The sequence below is a fragment of the Puntigrus tetrazona genome, chromosome 12, assembly GCF_018831695.1.
Source record: "Puntigrus tetrazona isolate hp1 chromosome 12, ASM1883169v1, whole genome shotgun sequence".
Lineage (NCBI taxonomy): Eukaryota > Metazoa > Chordata > Actinopteri > Cypriniformes > Cyprinidae > Puntigrus > Puntigrus tetrazona.
The window spans coordinates 717,345-734,097 of record NC_056710.1 but is presented as its reverse complement, the minus strand read 5'-3'; the positions used below and the strand labels follow the sequence as shown (position 1 = coordinate 734,097).

The 16,753-nt window shown below is 39.0% G+C and overlaps 1 protein-coding gene across 11 annotated transcripts in view; it reads right to left on the bottom strand.

Moving 5' to 3' along the window:
• plce1 (phospholipase C, epsilon 1) overlaps positions 1-16,753 on the bottom strand; it is a 68,534-nt gene that overhangs the window by 2,523 nt on the left and 49,258 nt on the right. For 5 of the 11 annotated variants that reach the window (XM_043254077.1, XM_043254079.1, XM_043254087.1 and 2 more), the window contains 25 exons: positions 16,542-16,727; positions 16,342-16,459; positions 15,968-16,145; positions 15,169-15,291; positions 14,954-15,090; positions 14,628-14,866; positions 13,795-13,856; positions 13,490-13,655; positions 13,174-13,281; positions 12,973-13,089; positions 12,704-12,862; positions 12,008-12,137; positions 11,751-11,792; positions 9,832-9,941; positions 9,627-9,744; positions 8,515-8,646; positions 7,293-7,586; positions 6,085-6,248; positions 5,743-6,004; positions 4,802-4,920; positions 3,672-3,800; positions 3,179-3,370; positions 2,113-2,274; positions 1,826-2,038; positions 510-636 (listed from right to left, as the gene is read on the bottom strand). In XM_043254077.1, the coding sequence (XP_043110012.1) occupies positions 510-636; positions 1,826-2,038; positions 2,113-2,274; positions 3,179-3,370; positions 3,672-3,800; positions 4,802-4,920; positions 5,743-6,004; positions 6,085-6,248; positions 7,293-7,586; positions 8,515-8,646; positions 9,627-9,744; positions 9,832-9,941; positions 11,751-11,792; positions 12,008-12,137; positions 12,704-12,862; positions 12,973-13,089; positions 13,174-13,281; positions 13,490-13,655; positions 13,795-13,856; positions 14,628-14,866; positions 14,954-15,090; positions 15,169-15,291; positions 15,968-16,145; positions 16,342-16,459; positions 16,542-16,727 (3,787 nt within the window). Of the gene's footprint in view, positions 1-403; positions 637-1,825; positions 2,039-2,112; positions 2,275-3,178; positions 3,371-3,671; positions 3,801-4,801; positions 4,921-5,742; positions 6,005-6,084; positions 6,249-7,292; positions 7,587-8,514; positions 8,647-9,626; positions 9,745-9,831; positions 9,942-11,750; positions 11,793-12,007; positions 12,138-12,703; positions 12,863-12,972; positions 13,090-13,173; positions 13,282-13,489; positions 13,656-13,794; positions 13,857-14,627; positions 14,867-14,953; positions 15,091-15,168; positions 15,292-15,967; positions 16,146-16,341; positions 16,460-16,541; positions 16,728-16,753 lie in introns of all 11 variants that reach the window. The other 6 variants (XM_043254078.1, XM_043254080.1, XM_043254083.1 and 3 more) reach the window with 5 other exon arrangements.

Below are 16,753 nucleotides of genomic sequence, written 5' to 3'. Positions count from 1 at the left end.
TGAATTTTTCTTTATCAGAACAGATTTGCAGATTCCTCTGCAGCGAATGGGTGCCGTCAGGTCAAAACCGTCACAACACATTCATTTATGTACTTGTGGATTAGCGTGAAAACCAAAAACTGTATCACTGGACATTATGGACGGAAGTTAAAGTTCACCCCCTGCCGTCTCTTACATTAAAAGCCACCCACATATTATGAAATCGGTTTGGAGCGTTTGTGCTTTTCTCGATGGATGCGTTTCTTACAAACACACAGATTTATCTTCAAGATGTCGCCTGATGTACAGTAGTGGTGTGGATTACAGTGATGTTTTTTATCAGCCGATTAGACTCATTCCGACGGCACCCATTCACAATGCAGTAGATTTTCACTTTTGGAGCCCGGCCGACTGCGTGTTGTACCTCGTGAGAGCTCCATGCACTGCACACACACACCGCAGAGCGCTCCTTCACTCCGAGGCCTCTGGGAGAGGCACCATGCTGGGACATGCGGCCTTCTCTTCCTTACTGTGTGTGGACTCCTGAGCCGCGGACCCGTTCGTGCTGGTGTTCACCGTCAAGCTCCGGCCTCGACCCGTCAGCTTTCGGAACTCACTGGCAAAAGACACGCCCTTACGCTTGTCTTCACGAGCGATCTGAGGCGGTTCACAGAAAGAAAGAAAATCATTAGCTATTGCAGTGAGCGTATAGAAATATCATTTTATAGTTTATGGCTTTCTAAAGCCATATCTATAGGATTTTTTTTTTCAAGTGCACTTATTATGGATTTTTGAAAATGAGCTTTCATACAGTGTTCATGAAAAGTGAATGTGCACTTTCAGATTTAATAAATACAATTATCTCTCAAAACAAAGAGTCAACTCCGGATTATTAAACATTCAATTTTTGCTACCAAGTCATGCTTTTGGAGCAATAAAAATAGCTGTTTCCCTGGTAACGGGTGTACATAATGCAGAACTGCTCACAAACACAGCTTTAAATGAAATCGACCAATCGCCACAGGTCAGCGTCACGCCAAGGAGAGGTTCGGAAAAATGAGCGAACCATTGAGCAAATCGTTTGGGAGTCATCGAGCCAATAAAAATAAATGCATATTATAAGAAAATGAAAAAGACATTGCATGCAGGTCAACCTGTTTTTGAGGACTCCCGAAACCAAAATATTAATCTTTCAAAACACACCTTAATATTTGAATTTTATTCTCAGATCTAAAATGAGCTCAAATTTAATATTTTATAAAATGTTTTTGAGCGCAATCTACACAATAAAAAATATTTAAAAATACAACACTTTATCCAATAATCAACCATGACAATGTATGAAAATGAATGAAAACAGTAAAGTTAACTGTTTTAACAAAAAAGTTAAAGTACAAAAAAAAAAAAAAAAAAAAAAAATTATATATATATATATATATATATATATATATATATATATATATATATATATATATATATATATATATATATATATATATGGTTGCAATAAACTGATCATTTATGTTACAAAAGTGTAATTAAAAAAAAAAAAAATCCACAAAAATATTATAATAATATTTCACTGACTAAAGTAATGATGGTGAAAATTCAGCTTTGCATCACAGAAATAAATTATATTTTAGATTTCTTTTAATATATTTTGCATTATCTATCACTATTACTATTAATATTTCAATATTACCATTTTTACTGTATATTTAAACAAACAAATGCAGTCTTGGCGAGCATAATAAATAAAAAAAAAACCTAATCCATAAATCACAATTACTTTATGAATATGAATTCACTGAAAACCAAAAGTACTGTATTGAACCTAAGTGTTTACCTGCTCCTTGAGTTTGAGGATGAACTTCCCAGCTCCCCTCCAGCGGCTCTGAGCCTGGAACACACACTCGTGGTCCTGCAGCACACGCTGGCACGGTTTAGCCGAGGACGACTTCTTCCCGGCCGCGTCCTTAGCGACCTCCTCCATCAGGACGTAGTCGCACGGGTTAGGGTTGCTCAGGATGCTCAGAGAGTACTTGGCTTTGCTCAGAGTCTGCAGGAGAACGCAGGTCTTAGATATTCTGAAGTGATCGCGACAGGGATGAGATGCGAGAGCAACCTTCTGACCTGCTGGATGACGTCCTGGGCGGTGCTGTAACGCGGGGCTTTGATGACGGTGTGAGGCTGCTCAGGAGAAACGTCATGGACCTGCACGAGGAAGGTGTCCTCCTCGGAGCTGCTCACCTCCTCCAGCCCCTCCAGAGCCGGACTCTTCTCGCTGATGTTCTGCTGTCAGCCGGCAGGGGGAGCAACAGGTCAACAGTTAAATATTGGATGACTAAAAGGTAATGGGTGTGGAGCTTTTCTGAAGCCTGTATGAGTCACAGTTGTTATCCTTATGTTATCCAGAGATATTGGAAATCGTTCTGGGTTATTTTAATCCTAACATCCCAAACATGGGGTGAATTTTGAACAACCTGATTGAATGTTGAAAAGACGTTTTCTTGGGAAATCTTTTAATTGGTAATTGGTAGTTTACCATCTCGTCATCAGTCAAATATATATATATATATATATATATATATATATATATATATATATATATATATATATATATATATATATATATATATTTTTTTTTTTATATATATATATTAGTACAAAACAGAAATTTAAGACAAATTTTATTTGTACATTAAAATTTATAGAAACAATTTAAAATCTAATTAAATTTAAACTAATATAAAATAAATACATTTACAAAATATATACTGTTTGAGGGTATATATATATATATATATATATATATATATATATATATATAAATTATAAACATACACAAACACATTATAACATATTATTATGTATTGGATGCAATTAATCATTTGACAGCAATAAAACGAAATGTTGAGCAGCAAAATAGAATATTACAATTATTTCTGAAAGATCATGTGAGACTTAAGACAAAAGTAATAATGCATTGCATCACATGAAAAAGTTACATTTTAAAACATAAACATAAATTGCGACATTTTTATGATTTAAAGAAACTGTTTGCTATTATCAAACAAATGCAGACTTAATGAGCATTAAAAAAAAAAAAATACTAACTTTTTTTTTCCTCTTTTAGAAGTTATCAAATTGAAAAGGTGCCGACGCTTAGATACGGAATTAAATGAAAGCAAGCACAAACCTCTTCCTTGGTTTTCAGGTGCATTCTGCCCACGTATCCTTCCTCCGGCTGCCAGGTGTGAGTAACCCTCAGGAGCCGCTCGTCACTGGCCAGGGGCCGCTGCTGAGGCCCTTTCCTCGGCTCGCTCTTCTCCTTGCACAGAGGCATTTTCTCCTCCATCAGGAAGTAGTTGTAGGAGGTAGTCGGAAACAACTGGCGAGAAGGAGACCGTTTAAACACGCGTTTATGTGCTGAGGAATGATGAAAATGTGAAGCGGAGCGGTAAACACCGCGAGAGAACGGAAGACAATCATTCACCGAGCGGAGAGGACTGTTTGGCAGCCGGGGTGAACTTCCAGGGCTAATCCGAAACATCATTTCAGAACTCATAAAAGCTAGGACTTCTCGAAATCTCCAAGAAAACCCGGCTGCACCACACACAGAGCGCTTACGCCGCTTCATCTACAGCAGTCAGCGTTCTGAACTGGCTCGGTTCTCTTGCGTTCACACTTACGGAGTCCAGGAGCTGCTTGGCCGTGGTGTATTCATCGACGCACATTACGGCGAAGGGTTCAGGGCCTGGGACTCCATGCACGGTCACTTTGTGCTGCTGGGCGGCGCGTCTTTCCTCCGTGCTGAACAGCTGAGAGAACAACAAAACCCCAACAGAGTTCACGTTTTCTCACGTGCCAAAATACATGACCGGTAACCAAGAGAGCAGGTTATTATTAGTGACTCGAATCTATTAAACGACTCCTGACAGTTCAGCTAAGTAACATGATTCAGTCGCATTGCGTTTACGGTGAGGAACGCACCTACTGTGTTTTTGTGACAACACCAGCAAGAGGAGACGCAACCAAAAAGCCACAGTAATTTAGACAAAAAAAACGTTTTAACATGCTAATACGTGACACACTGATTCTGAGATTTTCCAAATGCATCGCTTTTCTTCTGGAGTTGACTGAGAGTAGATTTTAACAGTAGATGGCACTTAAACGCACATGAAGAAGAGCGCTGAAGAACACTTGGGCATTTGCTTTTATTACGCGAGATTATGCACATCAACCTTTCTGAATCATTATTTTAGGTTCAAGTGTGTAAGGATTTGGAAACGAGAAGAGGTCGTCTGTTTCTAAAGCATGCAGCACCATCTGCTGTTTAAAACTAAGTTTAGACGCAATGCATTTGGAAAATCTCAAAATCATCGCCGAACAATTCCTCGATTCGATAGGCATCGATGTATTGTCCCAGCTCTAATCATTGGAGTATATTTTACAAGAGAATACAATTTCAGTGCTTATACTTCAAAACACATTTAATCACTACTTGCTGCTTTTCTTATTTGTTAAATGCATCATGGAAATTTTTTCAGTTTGAGCATGGCATTTCTGTATACAGCAGCATGCCTGTGTCTTTAAGATTTCCTGTTTTTAATGAAACTAGGCTGCACTGGGATGACGGGGACGTCGGGAGAGGAATGCAGCACATTCCAGAGTTTTAAAAACATCAGAAATATTCTGGCCACTCCCCTCTGAGACTGTAAGGCACGTACAGAGGAATCGTGAATGTAAACACTTATTTTTGCCGCCTAGTTCCACTAGTGCTACATGTAACACAAACATGGGGTTCTGTCTGCGCTCTCACCACAGACGCGGGCAGTGGTCCTCCGGTGGGGCTTTCCTCCGTCCTGCGGCTGAAGATGAACAGGCTCGAGATCTCCAGGGACTCGTTGTGCAGGTTCCTCAGCTGCAGGTGTCTGTAGCCTGGTATAATTCACAGAAACCAAATGAAATATCAGATGTTTTTTTACTCGTCAATTTAATTAAGAAACAAAATTCAATACAGCAAATGATTTAATGGACTAATCTGAAGGCACAAATGATCAAGCAATTGATGACAGAAAACAGACAATAAAAAAATTATTAACATTTTAGAACAAAACATTTTATATAAAACAAATGAATTGAATTATTATACATGTATTATATATAAACACACATATCTATATTAATATGTGTGTGTGTGCATATTAAGTATAAAGACTATAAAATTACTATTGTAATATATTGGAAAATTTTATGAGTATATAATTTTAAGCATCATTACTCCAGTCCGAAAAACATTTCTTTTTATCAGTGATGAAAATAGTAGTGCTACTTAATATTTAATATAAATGTTTTTTGAGAGAAAACATATGTACACACATGCATGCATAATGCATACATTTAATAAAACCATATGTTAATATATTAAATATAATAAGAATTACATGTAAATCCATCAAAATATATGCTGTATGTGTTTGTATTTATACATGCATAATAACACACAAACTTTTTTAGATCTTATTTTGAATGTGATTAACCACGATTAATCATTTGACGACACTAATTACTTCACAATATTAATGCTTTCACTGGTACCGATCAAATAAATGCGTCTCTTCGTGATCATAAGAGACGTCTTTCAAAAACCATAGGAGACCTTAAACCTTTAGAAAAGATAGCATACATTAAACATCCATTCCAAAGATCATCTATAAAGCACGCTCGATCGATCGATAATCAGCCCAGCACGCTCCTTACCTGGTTTGAGGGTCTTGAGGGGCAGTATCCGCTGAGCAGTGACCTGGGAGCTGTTGTTCTCCACCACAGCGATGCGCAAAAACGCCATGTCCTCGAAGTGCACGTGGAACTGGAAGTGCTCGTTCCACATGGGATTGAGCGTGTTCCGGTGAATGGGCTTGGTGCGGAAATGGCAGCTGTCTGCCGGCATTCCCAGCACCTCCACTTCCACACAGGGACTACCGTTTGAGTTCCCCGGACACACGTTCTGCCCGGACACAACCTGCGCGCGCAATAATCAATTAATGACCGCGAGATTGGCTAAGAGTAGTTGTAATGCTCGACCAACGGTGGGATACCTACAGTGAGAGTGTACAGCGTGGGGGTCATGTTCTCCAGGTCTCGATCCAGAGGGTAAAACTGCTGATAGAGAGGGCAGCTTCTCTCCCACAGGACCGGAGGCTTTAGCAAATAACCACAGTGACCGTTAGCCTCGAACAGGGCTGCGTTCAGCTGCATGGGCAGGTCTAGAGGAGAAAACAGATTTACATTTAAGTCCTTTAGGAGACGCTTTTGTTTTAAGAAACAAGCAGATGGAAAAAGAAAGCTAGTAATAGTTGTTAAAGAAAAACAAGCAGTTAGAGAATAAATATGCAATTGAGGGTCAAGGGTGACAAACATATAAAATAGAATTAGTGTAGATAGAGTTAGAGGCTCAAATAAAAAAAAAAGATAAGTTTTTAGCCATTTCTTGAAGATGGATAAGTATTCAAAATAGAAAATACAAGTCACATCCCATTTTTTTCCCCTTGAAAATTGACTAAATTCTTGAAATAAGAGAATAATATTCAGATTTGAATGCATGGGATTACACATTTTAGTTTAATAGTAGTAAATAAAAAATTTAACTCTGCACAAAATACATGCGTATTATCTAGTGAAATAGCATAGGGAATCAATGTAATGTAATTTTGACAGAAGTAAAAACATAACAGATATCACCATACTTGAGAATTGCAAAAATATTTTTTTTTTAAGTTTTCTTAAATGTTGTTTAAATGTGAAAATATGGCACTGTCTAATTGAATACGCACAAATTGTGTTTAATTTTCGCGACATATTAATCCAATGTTTTTGGATGGATTTGAAGCATCTGTTTATCACACCATAAATTTGAAATGTGGTTAACAGCCAAGGGTGGAAAAAAAAAGAAAAAAAAGAAATGAATGTGATATAAATCATAAACAAACCCCTATGTGAAATCTTCAAAATACAGATAAGGAACAATTTATGTAAACCAATAAATTCCAATAAAATAAGTGTATTTTGGATGTTCTCCATTCCACTAGTCTGACAACTTCAGGAAAACACACTACTGTATAAACACTGCCTGACCGATCAGCATAGTCAATATATATCATTTAACCATTTATTTAACCTTTTTTAAAGGCAAGTCAATAAAAGCCAGGCAGGAGAATGACTATCTCCTTGTATGCATCTGTCTGTCTGATATATCACTATCATTTACACTGGTTTAATTCCTGTCCTGAGCAGGAGATCAGGCTCTTTACCATCGGTCTGATAGTTGAGGGCCACCAGCTGGATTCCGTGCAGCCAGAAGATGAGAGGATTGGGGTTGGCGGAGTCGATGCGTGTGGCTGCAGGGTACGTGCGGAGCAGCTGGCAGCTGGTGTGCTGAATGAGTTTCTGAGAGTAGCGGCGACACAGACGCTTTGCAGCGTTCTCGTTGACAGAGGAGATGTGGTAACATTTGGGTGTGCGGATGATGGAGCTGAGAGAGGTGCTCGGGCTCAGCGTTAAGGGTGTTTGTTCCTCCCAGTTCATTCGAATGCCCTCCAGACTGGCTGCAGAAGAAACGAGAACGTTAAGCTGATATCGCAACGAGTGGAAAGGACCTAAACATTTATTTCGGGGAAACCGTTTCAAAGTGAAACCAAGCTGTACGAGAGAGTTAAATAAATATCTTATGTGAGGTTGAGTCACATCTGCAATTTGGCAATCAGACAAAAGCGGAATCAGAGCAGGTTTATAGAATGGGAGAGTCGTGTCTTTATCATCACTGAGAACACCACAGCAAGCTTCGGGGGTTCTTAAAAATAAACACTTAAAAAACACTTTGAAAATGAAAACAAAAAAATAAAAAGAACAGATTAGTTTTATAATAACTTTAAAAAAAAAGATAAAATAATATAATAATAATTTATAAAAGAAAACACACACACACAACACACATATATATATATATATATATATATACACATATACATACATATACATACATATATACATATACATACATATATACACATATATACATACATATATAATAAAAAAATGTAACATTATTGTGTGGTTATTACCATTATTAAATGGCTAATACCATTTATAGCCCCCCCCAAAAAAAAAAATTCATAAACCAAAAACTTTTTTTCACCAATCACTTTTTATCAGAAATCTCTAAATTTATTCTAATAGCCTTTTTTGGATAGTGTTGGATAGTACTTCTGTTAAGATGGCAGGAAGTTATCAATTTAAGATTTAATTCAAAGAAGCACTTGCCCTCCAAAAGAGCTTCTCCGCAAAAAGCACATGCTTGTTTTCTCATACAGTCAGCCACTGGAAATATTCTGCAGGAAGGCATTTTTATGTGCTTTCGAGGGACTTCAGTATAATGGAAAACTTGAGAGCCCTTTTCCCATGGGTGCTCTAAGTGGGTGTTCTATTTCCTGCGTGCCCTGTGCACAGTTCCGTGCAGAACCGATGCGGCCGTACCTTTCCCTGGAGCTCGGACCAACGTCACGGGCTCCCCGGGGCTTCCACGAGCAGGAGCGCTGCCAAAGATGGATTTCCGGCTTTTTCTGTCTTTTCCCCTTCCAGAGCCTGATGGGGAGAGGGTGGAGAGGCCTAGTTCCCACGCACGCAAACACAAACAAACACATATGTAAGGTCATGGCTGCAGGGTATATGCTCCTCCAGAACTCAAGAGCCTGAAACTGTTTGTTTGTTCAAGGCTCGCCTCTGGGACTATTACAGTTTTCAGTAGAGCCAAACACCTGAAGCTAATTTACCCACCCTTTTTATCAAATTCAGCTAATTCTACAGCAGTTTACATTAGCCTTGTAGCACAAATATACAACAGATGCAGTGTTTCTTGTTAGAAATTTAAACTGTAGTTGAAATGTGCTGCCACTTAAGATAAAGCCTGAGCGGCAACATTTGTAAAGTAGCTTTCTCAAAACTCTGTATTTGTCCATTAAGAGGTTGCATCTACTGTACTTTTACTAGTCGACACATTGAGTCTGTCAAGCTTGTTCATTTTATGCCCAAATTGCGTTATAAGAAACAATGTAAACGATGTAAATACATTTTTTTCCAAAAATGTAAATATTTTAAATTCATTAATTGGTCGAATGTATTCAGTAATTGAACATGATTCCATTTTTATATGAACTAATAATTGATATAATTATGATTCTACTGCAATTCATTGCTGAAATACAAACACTGAAATGATGTCTGCAGTAAAAGCTTGCTATAGGCATTGAATAGTTTTCCAGATAAATGTATTGTCATGTATATTTACAAGTTCTTTTATTAACATCTTTACAGTTATTAATGAGACGACAGATTTCAGCAAGTTGGGTTGTTTGTTTCAACATTCATGTGATTACTGGTTGGAAAGCATGTTATAGATGTGGTTTACTGAAATTATGTGAAGTCATCATGCATCAACTGAAAACTGAACTAAATAATAATTTAAAAAAAAAAAAACTTTAATTATTTTGCCAAAATCCCAAAATTTCAGTGCATCACTATTTGTGCATCCCAGAGGCGGAGTGAACTTTCCTGATTGCGCTTGTATAATAATGAAGTATGATGTAAACCTGGGAATTTGATGGCCTGACAGTAGATGACCAGATCAGAGAGCTCTTGAGCGATCTGTCTGCTCTCCTTCTCATTCTGGGGCAGGTAGAACTCTTCTCCAAGCTCCATGTCAAACATCTGCAAGGATGCAGAAGTACAAACATCACAGATTAAGTACGTATTCACATAGAAAGGAACTCGAATGTTCATCATTACAGTACAGACCTTTCCTTTGCTTCCCGCTTTCTTAAACCGCTTGGGCATCTCATCATTGGACTCGTACTGAAGTTTCTCGGTGGATGACTTGCCTTCGGGTTTGTCGTCCAGAATGTTGTCTGCAGAAACAAAAACACTAAGAAACACCTCTACAATAGGAGAAATGTATTATTTTAAGCAGTCATATCTGAGAGCAGAAGCCAAGAAAGACTGCGTTACATCAATAGTGTACTCTGACACTATGTATTAAAGGGACTTCATAAAAGAGATAGTTCACCCAAAACATCTGCCATCATTTACTTACCCTTACGCCACACATGCATTACCTTCTTTCTTTTTTTAGAGCACAAGCAAAGCATTTTTGGGTGAACTATACCTTTAAAATATGGAGGTAAATGGGAATTGTGGAAGGTTTTTCCTCTGGTGATTGTGATATCCATGTGATGTAGTACAGGGTTTGATTTTATCCATCAGGAATTTATTGATCATGTGAGTGACAGGTTAGGGATCTTCATGTTGGACGAGAAGAGATGTCATCATGACTCAACCCACTTTCTTAAGCCAGGTATGCATTTGTCATGATTCCAAAAATGGCATTACATTTTATTTCAGCTAATGAGTGACATCAGCGAACGACCAATTAGTAATTGACCCCAGTGTCATGACATCATCATGGTGTTCATGTTTCTGATTTAACGTTTCAGAATTGAATAAATTGCAATATGCCATAAAATTTAAACAAAAATGGTCATTTACGATTTCGTGGTAATTTGAAGTCTTTCATGTAAAACACAAAGTCAGTTTTGTCAAACATGAGGACTGTATTGACCTAACCTGATCCTGAAAAAAGTAACCCCTGTGATCACAGGAGCAGTCGTTCTGCAGGTGTGCATCACACAGACACGGTCAAGATGCCACTTGATCAGCAAGATTTAGCAAAGACTACTAATTGGTCATCCGCTGATATGGCAATCAAAGATTTCCATTTTACATTATCATGAAACAAATCTCGTACAATTTTTTCCAATTTGTCTCAGACGGTAAAATCGCGACAAACGCATACCCGGCTTAAGAAAGCAGGTTGAGTGAATGCCCAGCATTCCCTTAACTACACAAACTCATAGCTCGGTCTCTGGGGAAAGCCGTATGGGAAAGAACAAAGTCTCTTTTAACAGAGAGCAGTGCAGGGCCTGAGAAACCAGATGGCTTTGTTTTTTCCCCACCGATGAGCCAGTGCCGCAAGCAAGGTCGAGCCATTTTCAAAACACCAAGGACGTGGAAGCGATCGTTGAAGCAAGTTTGGGTGGTTCTGTTTATACACCGTACCACCCATTGCTGTACTCAAAAAACACTGATTTATTCATGGCAGAAGCAGACAGCACACACCTGATGGCTCTCAGACATAAGCACCATTATTCTGCTTTGATTTTCTCCGCTTTGAGTTCATGAAATCACATCAGAGTCAACACACCAGCAATATAGAGCAGTAGGAGCAACACACATCATCACGGCACACATTTACATGGGCAGTTGACATGGCATGTACGTCTACTGTCCTCCAAGTAAATAATTACTGGTCTTTTTTTGCATTAATTTTCATATTTTTTCTGCACGGCAAAGAATACCAATTTTGGTCACAATCACACAACGATCTGCTAAATCTGTCGTTTTTCAGCAACAATTAGCAATTAAATTGAACAAACTGTCCTGTGGTGACCAGTGCATTAGTAAATATGCATTATCTAACTGGAGTCTTTCACAAACGACTGGCCATGTATTTCTTTATTTGACAAATTACAATAAATCCACCTAATGCAAATTCATAGATTTGAAGGATTTTAAGCCAAAAGTTGTTTTATTTTTAAATGTTTAAACCATGTGCATGTGTCAACTACCCACATACACTCACACACACACAATACATTTACCTTCCTGGCCATAAGAGGCTGTGGAAGCATTGAGGACATCAGCTGAGAAAAAGGAGAAAAAAAAAAGAGTAGAAAATGAAAGAAAGGAGGGGTGAGTGGAAAGAGGTCATCATGCAAGGTGCCATCGTGAGAACAGTAAAAGATCGTGAGAGGGTTAGTGAACAGAACAGAAAATTCCACTCAATGTTCCAATAATTGCTCTCAGTTTGAGTTGAAATAAAGGACACATTGACTTGAGCAATGCAAAATATGTTTACCATCAGACAGTGACTCATAATCATAGTCATACTCGTCTTCCTCCTCCTCTTCTTCATCATTGTTTCCTAGGGATGTTCCGCTGACTGTGCCGTTGTTGGCCTGGACGTGCATGTGAGCCAGCTGATGTGCCTTTTGCAAGAAGACAAGTTTACAAAAACTACTCAACTATTCATTCTTGATTTGTTAAATGGAAGTTTCATTGGCTCAATAAAAAGTGTTGATACTGAAAATGTTTAACAGTTAGTCAAGACCACACTGAAGCTGTGCAGATTTTCCACAGAATTGGAAAGTCTGTCATTCACACAATTCCACGCATTCCCTAGCCCTTGCATGTTTGTTTATTAAATATTTTGGTTAATTTGATTGTGTTTATAGCACTTCCAGCTCAGTGGAGAACATTTTAAAATGCTTGAACACATTCTGCAGATTTTCCTCGAAAATCAGTCAAATGGATTTGTATAGTGCTTTTCACGGTATACAAAGCATCTTTTCAAAAGCTTATACTGTTAATGCCTTACTATCTTAACACAGATTTTAAGGCTGTCGAGATATATATATATATGTATGAGAGAGAGGGAGATTCTTTTAGGTGACATTTTGCACCTAAATAATTGAAAGACAACTAAATTATGAACCAAATAGTCTGGAAATCTGGAATTCTGCATCATTCCCATGCATCTAGGTTTACCACCTACCTTTTGTTTGAGAATGTCTACTGGAGCCTGGTGTGCTTTAAGCTTCTTATTTTTCAGTAGGATCTTCCCTCTGAGCTGCAGAGGAGATGGAAGCAAAGGCTCATCGGCAAAATCACTCTCGAACAGGAACTTGGTCACCAGCTTTTCACCAAACACCGTCTGAAGTGCAAAACATATTTTCACTTTCCAAAAAGAAACGGCAAAAAAGCAGGTTGAAACAGGTTCAGTTGGATTCATCTAATGTATTCAAAGCATTCTGATTAATGCACCTTAAAAATCTCCGCCATCTTGCGTTGCTGTGGTAAAGAGCAGTGGTTTTCGATAGACAGAATCACGGGCATCTCTGAGTTCACAAACGCTGCACGATTGATGGCTTCAACTACATCCTACAGGCCACAAGAGCATTTCCGTCAATGGAAAACGTACATACAATCAACAGAGGTCTCTTCATGTATAGATTTTTAACAGACCTTAAATGGAATCTTAGTAGTGAGAGTGTGTCCATGGTAAATAACAGGCATGCCGTCATCCCCATCCCAGCAGTCCAACTCAACGCTACGACAGCCCTGCAGCAAGACCTGCGTCAGAAACAATAAATCAAACGTGAACTCAACAAACGCCTGAAGGCATCATTCACATGCTGTGGTTTCAGCCACACACACTTGCAGGTGGCTTCTACGGGACGGCATGTGAAGCGGTGATCGTCAAGCACATTTATGGAGTGCACTGTGAAAGGTTCTTTGCCCTGGATCGGGTTCAGGATAAACAGAGAAGCTGAAGATGTACCTGGCTGTAGAGCTCCACCGAAGACTCTCCCTTTAGCTGATGGCCCGTGAGGTATGTGTTATGAGAGGACTCGATGTAATAGTACGAGAGCGGATACTGGAGCTCATCCAGATTCACTTGAGATTCCTCGTTTTTAGAGGCAAAGTTGTCCTTGTCCATAAGAAACCTTCAAGAGGTAGATTAAACTTTCAGTCACGTAGCAGAGATTACATGAATACAGTGGATTATCCAAATCTGCCAAAGTATAGCATTTCTGAAACTGCTGGTGCACATTATTTTGTCAGAAATGTTTAATAAAAGCAAACCTGGCAAATCCTTCAAAGGACATCCACCCCATCTGACGCATGTTTGAAGAAGGCTCAAATTTCTAAAGAAACAAAAAAACAAACGAAATATTATTACATTGGCATGCATATCATTAGATGTTTCAAAGTGATTTATGAGCTGGTGAGACGTTAATACCGAACTGTCAGTCAGTGACACTTACTCTTAATAAAGGAAGAATTAATTGTGCATGTTGTTAACGGTAAATGATGACCCACCGTTGAGAGCTTTAAAACCGTGCCAAGCACTCTGACAGAAATTTGAGGCAATTTTCTTTTCTGACAATAAGACTTCACATAAATAACAAAGAAGAATGTCGGTCAAGACAAAGTTTGGCTTGAAAATATCAGTTCAAGGTTTAAAACAACTTGAAGGTTAGACAGACAAGGCCGATAGATTGATGGTGCCAAGTTTAGTAGATATAGTTTAATCTTATGTTTTTAATACAGTCTTCTGTTCAATTTTAAATAACTAAAAGCAGGTTCTTATATCACATCCAGGAAGTTTAAAAAAACAGGGATATAGCAGAATCAATGAGACATTCAGCTGTAAAGCAGCTCTAAAAAGACAATAGTGGTATTGTTCTGCTCCGTTCAGTTCAACAAAAGTGTCAATGTTGCAAAATTCTTTGTTTATTAAACAAAGTTGATCCAGCCATAAAGCAGCTTTACAGAAGACAACAGAGTCATTATCCAAAGATGAGTCTGTAAAATGACAGCATAAGCATATTAATGTGCTTCATATTCAAAGGTCTGGTCAGTAAAGCGTGCACAACTGTATGGCTGAGAACAGGTTTTAGAGAATTCTTCCACACCTGTATGATGCTGAGGATCTCATCATAGCTCAGATGTTCTCCCTGACAATTGACCAGGAAGTCATTGAGCTGAGAGATGGCCAGTCCCAGCACACCCAGCGATGAATTCTCCACTCCAGTACCATTGGTTACGATGCTAGCAGCTGCGATGGCGTCTGAAATCTGCTTCTGGTTGTCAGACATTTGCTGACGTGTGCGGATAAAAAGGCCCAGGTCAGAGCCGTTGCGAGTCAGGAGATCTGTGAAGAGATCAGCTTTGTAAAACCATCCTAATTCTTATCGGTAAAAAAAAATATATAAAATTCTTATTTTTCACATATGCCCACCAAGATCCGGTTGCAATCCTGTGAGTTTGTCATCAATCCTCAGTGTGGTGTAGAGTGGGACAGAGTCAGGACCCGAGCGACTACAAGGCACTGCATAAGTGTCAAACAGTTCCTTCAGATCCTTGCGACTGCGAATGCTGGACAAACGACAGTAAATTTTTAACAATCATCCAAAATTCAAAACAAGTATTTTTGGAATGAAAGGTGTGTTCTACCTAAAAGACTTGAAGAGCTCCACAAATTCAACAAAGCTCATGATGCTGTCAGAGATCATGAGGTCCTGAAAACCCCGGAAGCAGGCTTTTCCTCGACCATGCCAGCTCCGACTGCTCCAGGTCCTAAAAGCACCAAGAATAGTCAACACCAAAGCAAAACAACTTTTTTAAGCTTAGACAAGTATTACCATTTATTTTTCACTATGCAGGAAACTACTTTGAGATTTGTTCTTGCACCTCACACATAAGCATACTTGAGCTTAACCATTAACCATATCTGATGTGCACTGAATAAACACCTCAATGTCTGTTCATCATATACAGTGACTACATCTTTTCAGTAGACTTGAACAGCATGTTTCACATGTTCTCATACAAACACACAGGAATTCACTACAGGGAGCCTTTATTCATGCACCAAATCTGTGTGAGGTACATATGGATTATTATGGATGTGCACACTTTATTTGACATCTTGTGGACTGTTGAACAGAAACACCCACCAACTGCACCGATAACAGTTGGAAGAGCCAAGATTATTTGGTCCGATTGGATACGAAAAGATGAAGATTCATATACACCTAGGTTGCCTGGTATAACACAAGCAAATTTTCAACAGACCCTTTAATTCATGACAGTCAAAAAACAAAAAGGTTTAATGTTAATTTATTTGCATATTTTATGTTGCAAAGACCAGGATAAAAAAACATGCAAAACCCATTAAACATGTTGAATAGAAGCCTGTGTGCTTTCTGGGAATGCACTGAATTTGTATTTCTAGAGAGGGAGAGGGCCTTACCCTGGTTGACTTTTGGAGTTGCCGGGGAGAATGGGGGAGGAATGGGGGCGGGTAGGAGTGGAGGTGTTTGTGCTAAAGGAGCCAGAGGAAGACGAGGAGGATAAGGAGGATCCAGGAGACTGGCCTTTGCTGTTGGATAAGGAAAGGGATCCAGGGTGGCCAAAGGTACTGCAGTCCTCTATGGAAACATCCAAACAGTCACTATGACCATGATCGCTTATGATATTTGCATCACAAATCTAGTATCTTCAGTGTGTAAATAAAAAAAAACTATTGGTAAAGCAGCTGAAACAGATAAAATCGTCAACATTCTTCAACAATTATGACTAACCAAAGTCAGATTAGCTGTAAACAAATTGCTCAGTAACTCTCACCAGCGTTCTCCTGCTCAACACTTTCCAAAGGGTCTGACTCTCTCCTCCCCAAAGTCTCTTTACAGCTTCTGGTCTTGCGTGAGATCATCTCATCATCTGTTCCATCACCACTGTCCCCCTGTGAACAGAATACTGCATTAGTCAAATCATACAGCCAAGCCAGGACAGCCTGTGTTGGCTCACATTTTTTTACTCCTTACCCTGACTAAGGCTTTCTTCTTCTTCTTGACGTTGGAGTTAATGCCCAGCGGGCTGTTTTTCTGGGCTGAGCTTTTCTCTGCACTCTTACTGGCAGATCCAGGACCACTAGAACCCATATTCCAGCGTCTCCCACCAAACAACTCAATAGCATGGGCGAGTGTGGGCCCCTCAAATCTACCATCCTCCTAGAACAGGGAGTTTTACAACAATA